The following is a 12,824-nucleotide window of genomic DNA, read 5'->3' as shown; positions in this document are numbered from 1 at the left end:
CTTCAATAATTTCTGTTTGAGAAGATAAGTGTAAAGCAACCCAGGTTCCACCCAGAATGCGAGAGCCCCCTTCTGTGATACACACAAGTACTGGAGTTATCCTTTCTAATGACCTGACATGATTCTAAAGGATATTATAAACATAATTTTCTGCCACGCTGTTTTGCTGCAAATTTAGCCAAGAAAACTTACTATTAAGTTAATAAGAATAGAATGGCAGGAAATACAAAACAATAAAATATAATGTCATACAGTACACTTTAAATGTTTCCAGCAAAGGACTCAAACAATGAAGCAAAGCGCTACACAAAAGAGCTAATGTAAGTTTAGTATTTAGATACAGCTTTACTTTCTTAAGTTATGTATATTGAGCCAATATGTACTCTCTCCCACTGAAAACTCTCTTGGCATAAAGTTTTGAAGTTTATCTATTAGAAACAAACACAAATGAATATTTGCCATCTATCCAGACCATATTGTGTTTGCATAAATGCTTTTGGAAAGTATGCCAAAAACAGTTTGGTATGGAGGCTGCATATCCAAACAGGGTATACAGTTGTGTCAGTTCTGCTGTGCAGTACTACACGAGTGCCTTAGTACTAAACACTTCCATTGGCATTGCTGCTGGAGTACAAAGCTTTCCTTCCTTCCCTCTGCAATGAAATGACTTAAAAACTCACAACCCTATACTTTGGAAGCCCAGATAACGCCCCCTGTGGTAAAGGTATATTACAAAGAATTTCTTTTTCATTATCTACTCAGTGCCAGAAAGACAAACATAGTATTTCATCATCAGAGTTCAAAACTAGGCAGTTTCCACTTGATTTTGGCAAACTAAATTTATTGTTTCAATTTTCAAAATGATTTTAATCAAATCTCTATAACGAGCCTCCTGCTGCCCCACTGAAGTGAATGGAAGTTTGCCATTGACTGAAATAGGAGTTGGATCAAGTCCTGTGAGCACAGGCAAAATTTTATTGGTTATTAAATTGGGTCAGTATCAGTTAAAGGACTTAATAAAACCTTCTTCAGAAAAGAAACACAGCCCCTCCAAACAACTCTTCAGGCAAAAGACTGTGTGAAAATATGCCTTACTTGCCAGTCCACCCTAATGAGACTTTCCACTGCTGGGGGGTTCATTCTATGGACAGACATCTTTAGCCTTTAACACTGTCAGTCTCATACCCTTCACAAGCACTAAAATCAATAATGCTTTAAAAAATAAAATTGGGAGGATTCCCCCCTAAACTTTCAAGATATATATTTTTGATTACTCAGCTAATGCATGTGCATATATTTTCCTATAAGGCTCAAAGAGCCAACGATGTTAAAAAAAGTAAGGGCCAGATCCTCGACTGGTGACAGAATAGTTTGATTGAAGTCAGTGGGCCTAATTGTTCATTTCTGGCTTCTTGAGCCAGCAGGAGCTGGAAAAGCTGCACAGATTTTGCTCTCACTGGTGCTCGGTGCAGTACGAGTACTGTGCAGAACTGATGCCTTCTGGAGGAAAACTCAGCCAGGCCTCTACAGCAAGTGAATAGTAGCTCTGATGTGATGCAGCACACAGGATGAGGGGGTGTGGAACAGCAAGGAAAATAAAATAATCCATGGTGCTAGGGTGACCAGACAGCAAACGTGAAAAATCAGGACAGGGGGTGGGGGTTAATTGGAGCCTATATAAGAAAAAGACCCACAAATCGGGACTGTCCTTATAACATCGGGACATCTGGTCACTCTACATGGCACACTCTCAAAGACAACAACAACAACACAAAAAGCCTCACACAACTCCACTGAAATCAATTAATTTTTCTGTGTTCAGCAGAATGGCTTTATCATTCTAAGAGCTGATGGAGAGGTAGAGCTTTTTCCCCCAGGTAGTTTAAGTAATTTCTCTGGATTATTTTTGCTAGGAATAATCAAACAGAAAACCTCATCCTGTAGGTATGACTCCAAACATAACATTAATACTTATGGCTAATAGTTCTGTAAATATTTAACAGAGTTTTACTTAATTTAAAAAAAGAGAGTTTGAGCATTCTATGGATGCGGTAAACTAGAGCTATTCTTTTCAGTGACAAAATGTTTATATTCAGAGTATTGCTCAAAGAGAATGAAGTGGCTTTACTGAATGTCATCTATTAGAATGAATGTTTTGTTTTAAAAAATAAATACTTAGATATTCAGAGTAATAAAGAGTACAGAATGGTTGAGACCAGTGTATAATACGTGTACTAAGGCCCCGATTCACATATGCATCCCTATTCAGGGCAAAATATGCTTATGTGCTTTCCTGAATCAGGGGAATGGTTCTGAAATAACAATGAAACTGTCTAAAAAGCCAGGATGCATGAAATTAAGATGGCATTTTTTATCTTTATGTTCCTGTGCCTTCTGTGTCCACCATAAGTGAAGGACCTGGATTTTTTTTAAGTTTTTAATTTTATAAAATATAAAAACTAAATTAAAGAAAAAATAATACCCAGAAAACCACTTCAAAGAAAAACATGACTTTCCCACCTAGTTATGTAAGTTTTCGTAGTAGACACTTAACATCCATTATATATATATAATGGGCTAGATTAATTCCTCTTGTAGCTCTATGGAATCAGGTGAGTTAATGGAGTTATACCCTGGATTAATTTGATCCATTATGTGTAACAAATATGTAAGCAAATGAGTTCACGTGTAGCTATGTCAAAGTCTTGTTAACTTAAGATAGGAGACTTTGCAGAGTAGAACTGTTCAAGCAACATAGCTTCCAATGCTCAAACCTCATGACGCTTCAAAGGACATTTAATCCTTTCTCCCCCTAAAAGAAAAAAGATTTACCACTAAAGGTAAAGAAGAACAGTCTCTAATTCCCTGTGAGGTTGTGGGAAAATTAACACTATTGAGAAGTGTGTCTCACTGCTTATTGATTTCTGATCAGCTCTGAGAATACACTGGTAAAAAAAGATTATGGCAATAAAGATTCCTCTCCAAAGGTATCACACTACCATGTTTTATCTCTGTGGGCACAAACTTTGGGTCTGATTCTTCTCTCATTGATATCGTGGCAGAACAACCTATATCTCAGTTGGTAGAAGGACTGGGCCTTTTTTGGAAAAAACAATATTAGAAACTTTACATGTTTTTTTAGCACAACTGAATTCATTGTAAGCTTCAGAATAGTCTTTATAAAATGGAATAAAATCCACTGCAAATTTCCCTTCCTTTGTTTTAAACCATACCAAGCTACAAGTGCATAACTACTATCCTATTGCACTGAAATGTCAAAAGCTGTGTATTTGGGGTTGGGGTTGGGGTTGGAGAGGAAAGAGGAACCATTTTGCAATTCTTTATCCAGTGACTTTGCACCCAAGAAGTTTTGCTTTCACACAAAAGGCATTTTTTTCTTTACTCAAAACATGACACTGAAAGTGAAAATCTTTACTTTTTAGGTTTCAGAGTAGCAGCCGTGTTAGTCTGTATCCGCAAAAAGAACAGGAGTACTTGTGGCACCTTAGAGACTAACAAATAAATTTGTTAGTCTCTAAGGTGCCACAAGTACTCCTGTTCTTTTTACTTTTTAGGTTTTCATGTTCTGTTGTAACTATTATTCACAGCCCTACCTGAAGCCATGAGATACTTGGCTAGTTTAGAGTTCAAATTAAACAACTAGGTTCCATACAAACATTTTTAGTGCTCATAAACATTTTGCCATAACACTCAACAAAACGTTTTGCTGTCTCTGGATATTTTTTTTAGACTGTTTTACCTCAGGTTCAGAAATGAACCATATGGCAGTTGGTTACATAATTATGTTAGACTCAGGAACTTCTGCAACAAATAGATGCGGAGGGGTTTCAATATGGATTTAATTTCACCATATTTTGTTCAAAAGGAACCTGAAACCGAAAGTGAAACACAAAGGGTTTGAAACAATACTGAGAAAAGTTAATTCTCGGGTACAATTCATTAGTGTTTTATAAGCCATATAGGGGTTGGGTCCTAGCCATGTTAGAGATTGACTCTCCCTGTATTGTGACCCCAAAATTAAAAGCAGCTGAAGGGCCTGGTATCTGAAGACTGACAGCAGGATATGTTCAGCAAGGGGCCTTTTAGGGCTTGTCTAGACAGCAAAAATAAGTCATGTTAGAAAATGAGTTCTATACATATATATATAAAAAAGGACCTAAAGAAAATCTCTGTGTAAGCTCAATACTTGTCTCTCTCTCACCAAAAGAAGTTAGTCCAATAAAAGATCCTACTTCATTCACCTGGTTGCTCTCCATTTTAACTAACAGTTTTAAACACTATTTTGGGCAAGTCATGTTGAGTTAGTTGGTCATGGTCAACCATAGGGGGCAGACAAGGGTTATCCTCAAACAGCTGATGTTTTTTAAACACAACATGCCGCCACCTAGAACAGGTGCACATTAATTAAAGTGTGTTAGCGAATACATTCCCAAACATAACTTGTTTTCCCAGTCTAGACAAACCCTTAATCTGAAATTCACTTCTCTTGCTGGTCTGACAGAGCCTGCATTTATTGATATGCAGGGCACCAAGTAAACCCTAATCTGCCTGGGCACCCAGAACCCGTCAGTGCAGCCCATCCAGTAGACAGGGCTGGCTGACCTGGAGATCTGCCAATTCAGAACATCTTGTGGGGAGTCAGACAGCAGGCCCCTATTGAGCCCTGGCTGGATTTTAACAGTACTCTCCATGGTTGGTCATGTTGTGGGAAAGGTATTGACAAGTTGGGGTTCCAAAAAAGTTCTTGGCCTTGTGAAGGAGCAGGCTTGGGCGGCAGGCCAGTCAAAAGTGACAGCTTTCAGTCCCTAGTGAACTGGGCCATATCATAACCAGCAGCTGAGGAATTAAAACTCTGGTACCCATAATCAACTTCATGAGATATTAGTTTACCAACAGTACCTTACAAATATATTTAATTTTGTTTTTATAAAGCTTGTTCTAAAGTTTTTGCATTACTTGGCCATTTGATTAGTTTTAATTACAAGTAAAACACACATACTTTCCTTAATGATCCTTTCTAAAAACTATTGGTTCCTGCTTTTAGAGATGAGTCACAACTGTAATCACTTGGCTAGTTCTCCTAACTTCAGGGTTCAAGTGGTTTAGTGGTTTTGGTGCATTAGTCTTAGGACACATCCAAACTATCTCTGGGTTTTTGGTTTTTTGTAAAACCCCTGACTTTACCCATCTTTGTCTGTAACAGAGATGGGCCATACCTGAACCTTGTGTCAAAACTACCATGATTTTGCTTTGCTTTGCATTGACAAAATGAAAGCTACCCCAGTTCTACCCATCTCCTTTGTCTTTTGCATTCCTTGATGTTTTCACTAGGTGGCAGGATTCCACCATCACCTACTATTGAAGTTACTTGCAAAGAAAGAGTTGCATGCAAACAGGTTTTGATTTTTTTTAAACAAAAAAACACTGTTAGAGTATTGTGAAATATTTAAAAATAAACATTAAGAGACAATGATACTTACAAGTGATAAGAGAAAAATATGTTCAATAAACTGCAGCTTGACTATTGAATAAGATTAATTTTATGGCTGGAAGTAATTCAGAGAAAACAGAATGAAAGATGTTATTTTCCTAGCAAAAGAACGGACACAAGCCCCTTGTTTTAAACAAGTAAAATCCTTTTCTCCCATATCTAGTATTTCTGCTATACTGGAAAAACTAACTAACCCAATTAGTTTAATGCAACTGTAATTAGTATGTATATTACCAGCTAAAAGAAGTACAAGATTAAAGAACTAGCTTAATAATGCCCCAAAATCAAATTCCTAAAAATTTAGCAACCTACCTAGTACTGAGTACTATGAGATAATGAATATACCCTTTTTTCTTGTTTCCTTTTTTATTTTATTGGTATAAAATACAAGTTAATCTCTGGATTTCAAGTTAATCTGACAGGATTTATTATATTCACTAGTCCAAAATCTGCTCTCGCAGTATTGAATTTGTGCTGATACCATAGCTGTGGACAGAATGGCCCCTTGTCTAAGATGACATAATGTGTCACCACGGCTATCATTCTACAATTCCTAAATAACCATGAAAAACCATAGTCTGTAATAAAATGAATATTTATTTTAAATCAAACTACTTAAAAAAAATTGTTCCAAAATGTCATGGTTTGAGACCGTTTGAAGTTGTTTTAGACTTTTTGTTGTGTACTTTCACTTCATATATAAATATAAACTGTGATATGCTCAACAGTTTTCAGGTTATAATCCATGAAATACATATCAGGGCATGTTTGGCAACTATTAAAGCTATTTCCAGAGAATTAATATGAAGTGATGACTCTCTGGGTAATGCTTTCCAGGAGTCCCAAAATAGTAGGAACACTTTCTCATGCCAAATCATTTATTTATTCCATGCCAAGACTAGAGAAAATGTCACAAATCAATAGTCAAAACTGGGTTTGCTAACTGGGGACTCAATCCTGTGTGGTGCTGAGTGACTTCCACCACACTCAATGAATTCAGTAGGCACTGAAGGCACTCATCATCTCATAAGATTCTGCCCTTCCCATGCAAGAAAACAGCAGTGGTACTTGTAGGTAATCAAAAAGTAAGAATTACCTATCATTTAAAAAAAAATCACTATCTGCACCTGTGAAAGCAGTTCCCCAAATACATTTCCAACAAACATAGCCACCCCACAATAAAACTTGTCTTAAGGCTTCTGACTGGAAGCTATATAGATCACAACAAACTTCTTTCTTTCTCTCCTTGTCATAACACACTAATAACATCTCTCTCATTGTCCTACCTTAGCGATTTGCAAAGGCTGCTTTTGCTCCTTGCCACCTTGCAATCTAAAGCCCCAAGGTGCCCCTCCACTCATGGAAATGCAGATATAATCCCCTGTGCCCATTTTCCTGGTGCAGTTAGGCAGAATTCATCTGCAGAGGGAGATGAAAAGTTCTCTAGCTTTTGTAGATGTTCACTGAACTTGAGGCTTGCCTGCCAGGCAGAGCTGGAGAAGCAGAGCACCACTCTGTTGCTGCTGCTGCGTACTGCTCTCTATAATGTAGTCATTCACAAGAATGCAAGAGCTCTCACAGATCAAGGGCCCAGCCCACTGTTTCGTCAGACTCTCCTATGCTCAGCCCACCTTCAGAGTAAAGTAAAATAATGCTGCGAAACCCCACAAAAAAGAGACTGAGCCATGAGGCTAAAAAGGCTATATTTAACCACAAGAGCCTCTGCCTTTGACAGCTACATCAAAACACCAGAGCAAGTAGTGTAAATTTCCCAGTGATGATTTAAGACCACGTTTATATTTTGTACATGGTACCAGGCTTGTTAAACTTTAATCTCTGTATTTCTTGATCTCACACGCCAAACAAAGGAGGGAATAGAGAATATGAGAAACTCCATTAAGATCATCAGAATAAATAATATTCTTAGATTCCTACCACTAACCACTATGCACTCGCTGCAGCTTTGAGGGTAGGTAAAAGAGGCAGTTCCTGATTCTGGAGCTGGTTCTATGTTGGCCCAGTCCTCATGCAGCCATCAGGCTCTTCTAAATTGTGCCAGCCAGTTACGGTCCCAAGCAGTGTTCCCTCTAATTTTTCCCACCCATGTGCAGAATGAATTTTGTTATGTGCACCAATATGGAGGTAGTGTGTGATACACCACCTCCATATTGGTGCACATAAGAAAATTCATGTGGCGGGGTGGGGCTGAGGGGTTCAGACGGTGGGAGGGGGCTTAGGGCTGGGCCAGAGAGTTGGGGTGCACGGGGGTGAGGACTCCGGCTGGGGGTGCGGGCTCTGGGGTGGGGCCAGAGATGAGGGGCTCAGGACTGGGGCAGAGGGTTGGGGTGCAGAGGGGTGAGAGCTCTAGCTGAGGGTGTGGGCTGGGTCAGGGCCAGGGGAGGGATGCCTGTCCCTCAGCCATGGCAGGTTCAGGACTGGACAAGGGGCGCCTGTCCCCCAGCCATGGCAGGTTTGGGGCCAGGCTGGGTTAGGGTCGGGGGAAGGGCGTCTGTCCCTCAGCCGTGGCAGGTTCAGGGCCAGATGAGGGGTGCCTGTTCCCCGGTCACAGCAGGTTTGGGGCTGGGCTGGGGGATGGGCGCCTGTCCCCCGGCCCTGGCAGGTCTGGGGCTGGGCTGGGAAGGGGGTTAGGAGCGGGGCACCTGTCCCCCAGCTGCGGCAGCCTTGGGGCCAGGGGAGAGGTGCCTGTTCCCCGGCTCAGCAGGTCCGGGTCGGCTGGGCTGGGTTGTGGCTGGGGGAGCTGTGCTGTGGCAGGTCCGGGGCTCAGGGAGAGGCATCTCTCCCATCATGCAGTCCTAAGTGCCTGAACAGCACTTAATGGGCAGCTTAGAGGGAACTTAGGTCTCAAGGCACCTAAGTATGCCCCCAGAGCATCACTGAAGCATGGTAGCACTTCAGCCACGTCTCCTTCCTCTCAGACATGCCGCCAGCATGCCCACCACTTGAGAAGGGGGGACTGGACATGAGGTGTAGCAACTGGCTTTATTGACACTATCCACAGATAGTTGGAATTCATCCACCAGAGCAGGCCATACTATAGAACAGGAAAGATGAACCAATAGGGAGTGAGCTAGACTGGGACTTAACGTGCTTTGATCTAGCACTCAAATAACACTAGCTCAAAGTGCTCTAATAAACTGTTGACATGCCTCAGCAGGCCCCCACACAGGCAGCGAGACTGCAGCAGGCTTGTGCGATCTAGATTCACACCCTAGCTTGCCCCAGTCTTGGGCCTGTAGACAACCTTGTAGTCTCTCTGTGTCTTAGATTGCCATCTGTAAAAAGAGCATAATAGCACATCATTACCTCTCAGGGGAGAGGATAAATACATTAAAGATTGTAAAGTGTTCGGTGATGGGAGGTTATATAAGTACCTTAGATAAAAAGTAGGAAAAATTGGAAAGCCTTCTTGGGATGGACTGTATTTTCTTATGACTGCAAAGTGTTATGCAGATTTATGGTACTGGAGAAGAAACACTATCATACTTTGGTATATTCATAGATTACTTTTGGGAAAATCCTGGCAGATGATCACAATGAATTTAGAACTACTCTCTGAAAGCGGATACCAATCAAATACCTCAGACTGAAGAAGCTGTGCTTGCTATTAGGGCTGTCAATTAATCGAAGTTAACTCATGCAATTAACAAAAAAAAATTAATCGCAATTAAAAAATTAATCGTGATTGATCGCCGTTTTAATCGCACTGTTAAATAATAGAATACCAATTGAAATTTATTAAATATTTTGGATGTTTTTCTATATTTTCAAATATATTGATTTATATACAACACAGGATATAAAGTGTACAGCGCTCACTTTATATTATTATTTTTATTACAAATATTTGCACTGTAAAAATGATAAACAAAAGAAATAGTATTCTTCAATTCACCTCATACAAGTACCATAATGCAATCTCTTTATCATGAAAGTGCAATTTACAAATATAGATTTTTTTTGTTACAGAACTGCACTCAAAAACAAAACAATGTTAAACTTTAGAGCCTACAAATCCACTCAGTCCTACTTCTTATTCAGCCAATCGCTAAGACAAACAAGTTTGTTTACATTTACGGGACATAATGCTGCCCACTTCTTATTTACAATGTCATCTGAAATTGAAAACAGGTATTTGCATGGCACTTTTGTAGCCAGCATTGCAAGGTATTTATGTGCCAGATGTGCTAAACAGTCACATGCCCCTTCATGCTTTGGCCACCCTTCCAGGGGACATGCTTCCATGTTGATGATGCTTGTTAAAAAAAACATGTTAATTACATTTTGACTGAACTCTTTGGGAAGAATAGTATCTTTCCTGCTGTTTTACCTGCATTCTGCCAAATATTTCATGTTATAGCAGTCTCGGATGATGACCCAGCACATGTTGTTTGTTTTAAGAACACTTTCACTGCAGATTTGACAAAACGCTAAGAAGGTACCTGTGACAGTGTACTCCATGAGGCTTTATGGAAATATGGTTATGAATGTATATATGACATAACTGGAATATGTTGTATGCTATATATGCCATGTAACATATCTCTGTAAAGGATATGATCTACTGAATCTATTCATCCTATTTGAATGCATGTGTCATTGTTCTATTCGAAGTTATGAATATTGGCTGTGTACTTGCTTGATTTCTAAGTAGCCTTAGTAAAGCATTTGGTCAGCTTCTTGAGAAAGGAATGTGCAAATTAAGTGCCCAATCAAGAAACACTTAAAGGACAATGAATCTTGGAAGGCTCCAATCCACACAAGAAGTCTACCTGAGGACGTTCAGGGTAGCATGTAAACAATGGCTGCTGCCTGTAAAAACTGAGTCATGCATAGACATGTGACTTGCCCATGTGACTCCAAAACTCCATCTTGGAGCTGGACTTTGCATAGGAGAGAGGAGGGGGTCCTCACCCACAAGAGAGAGCCTATTTAAACCACTGGAAAACCCCTCAATTTTGTCTTCAGCTGGCTCAAGAGATAGCCTCTCCACACCCAAGGATACCTGAAAGAAACTGGAACAAAGGACAGTAACTACAGGGGGTGTGAGTGATTGCTGAACCCAGACTAGAAGGAGACTAGTCTGTAAAAGGAAGCTTACTGGAACACCTCTGAAGTCAGCATATCTTAGGTTGATTTACCTGGCCATGAGGACGACGGCAAATCGACCGCTGCCACTCCCCCATCGACTCCGCTTCCACCTCTCGCTGCGATGGAGTTCTGGAGTCGACAGCAGAGTGATCGGGGATCGATTTATTGTGTCTACACTAGATGCGATAAATCGATCCCTGATAGTTCGTTCACTACCCGCCGATCCGGTGGGTAGTGTAGACGTACCCTAAGTGACTGGCTGAACAAAGAGTAGGACGGAGGGAGCTTGAAGTCTCTAAAGTTTTACATTGTTTTATTTTTTAATGCAGTTATTTTTTGTATATAATTCTATATCTGTAAATTCAACTTTAATGATAAAGAGATTGCACTACAGTACTTGATTGAGGTGAATTGAAAAATACTATTGCTTTTGTTTTTTACAGCACAAATATTTGTAATTAAAAAAAAGTGAGCACTGTACACTTTGTATTCTGTGTTGTAATAGAAATCAATATATTTGAAAATGTAAAAAACATCCAAAATATTTAAATAAATGGTATTCTATTATTGTTTAACAGTGCGATTAACCACGATTAAGTTTTTTAATTGCTTGACAGCCCTACTTGCTATCTGACTCTGGACAAGCTAGTCATCTCTTTCCTGCCACCACTGTGGTCTGTCTTCCTCAATGTATAAAGGGCAATGATGACTTGGTAAAGTAGATAGAAAAATATTTTTCTCAGCCTTCAACTTTTTACTACCTCTAGAGCAAAATATTTTTACAGCTCGATACAAAGGACAAGAGACAGCAACCCTCTCAGCTAAAATGACAGCATTTTCATATTGCTGCCCTGTGGTGCTGTAGTAGAAAGTGAATCTCATAATCCATCCGACCTTCAACTTTAAGAACTTCTATGATCAAGTAGTGGAATTGTTTGTACATTACTATCAGGACACCTGATGCTTCTTTTTAGGCTTTTTAAAATCATTAAGTCAAAAGGAAAAGATAACATTTATCTTCCCATATCTGATCTTCTGCACAGCAGGATGAGTGCAGTTTTACATGAAAGCGAACCATAATTACATGCACTTGTCTTTGGGTGATCACATATTTGTTTGTGGAATTTGTACATGGAGAGAGAGTTCTACCTTTTTTTACCACATAAGAGAACTGTGTAAAAACTGTGACTGGAAACAAACACACACACACAAAGGTTAGGTCATCACTCATCAACAGAGAGACTAGCACTGAGTAAAAGTCAGGAACTGGTAGACTCTAGCCTAGTGCATACCATATGAGAACTGCCTCCATGTAGCCTACCTGAACCCTTGGCATCTGGGCTGCCCTTTCAGGCTGTTTCCTCCACCTCTGTTTCTGTTCTTTTAGGCAATAAGGCAAGGAGGAACACTCTGAATCTGAACATATAAAGCCAAAGGGGGGCACAATAATGGGACTAAGCTGAATCTGCATACCCGTACAGTGTTACTGACATTTCTCTGAGTTTAAAAAAAATTGGTTTTCTACAGTAGTGCAGCAATGCAATAGTAGTGTGACAGTTTGGGGGCTATTACTGTAGAATGCTTTTGTATGTAGTCAGAGAGTATAAAACCAGATAGGACCACCAGATTATCTAGTTTAACATCCTGTATATCATAGGCCACCAACAGCGCCCAGCACCTGCACGCTAAATCCAGCAACCAAAATTAGACCATAGTATTACAGCCCTACTATGTGTGCTATTGGATTATACCTTTTGAAATCTAAGTGGTGTTATAACATATTATTCCCTTGATATGATAGAAGCAGAGGAAACATGTTCCAGGGAAAGAAGGAGCTGGTTTGATGGATGGTAGGGAAAACTCTAAAGTGATAACAGCGGCTGTTGGCTCACGTCTAACCTGGACCATACACTATTCTGTGATGCTAGGACTGAAAGCCAAGATCATGGTCATGCCAGGATACCAAAAGAAATGTATAATTCCTCTTTTCACATTTTTTGTATGTTAATACATTTGTATTCAGTTCAAGTACTTCTATTTTCTTACACCATGCTTGTTGCATGTAACCCAGTGACAAAAATACAACTGAAGTCTGTGACTCCCACATACCCATAATGGAGAGGTCAAAAGCTTCCTAATCCCTAGGAAATACTCTTCAGTGAGCACTAAAGAAAAACCCATTTGCCCTATGATTTTCTTAAAT

At 39.8% G+C, this 12,824-nt stretch overlaps 1 protein-coding gene and 1 long non-coding RNA gene across 3 annotated transcripts in view; one reads left to right on the top strand and one right to left on the bottom strand.

The window, feature by feature from the left end:
- The window catches only part of SYNPO2 (synaptopodin 2), a 121,287-nt gene extending 114,244 nt beyond the window's left edge, over positions 1–7,043 (bottom strand). Inside the window, exon 1 of one of the 2 annotated variants that reach the window (XM_039540000.1) lies at positions 6,799–7,043. In XM_039540000.1, the coding sequence (XP_039395934.1) occupies positions 6,799–6,903 (105 nt within the window). In that variant the 5' untranslated portion in view covers positions 6,904–7,043. The remainder of the gene's footprint in view (positions 1–6,798) is intronic. The other variant, XM_039539999.1, reaches the window with a different exon arrangement.
- LOC120405972 overlaps positions 1–12,596 on the top strand; it is a 66,130-nt gene extending 53,534 nt beyond the window's left edge. The window contains exon 4 of the long non-coding RNA XR_005599023.1: positions 12,423–12,596. This is a non-coding gene — a long non-coding RNA (uncharacterized LOC120405972). The remainder of the gene's footprint in view (positions 1–12,422) is intronic.
- Positions 12,597–12,824: the final 228 nt, after the last annotated feature.

This window comes from Mauremys reevesii, linkage group 5 (genome assembly GCF_016161935.1).
Source record: "Mauremys reevesii isolate NIE-2019 linkage group 5, ASM1616193v1, whole genome shotgun sequence".
Classification (NCBI taxonomy): Eukaryota; Metazoa; Chordata; order Testudines; family Geoemydidae; genus Mauremys; species Mauremys reevesii.
This window is presented reverse-complemented; position numbering and strand designations above follow the sequence as displayed.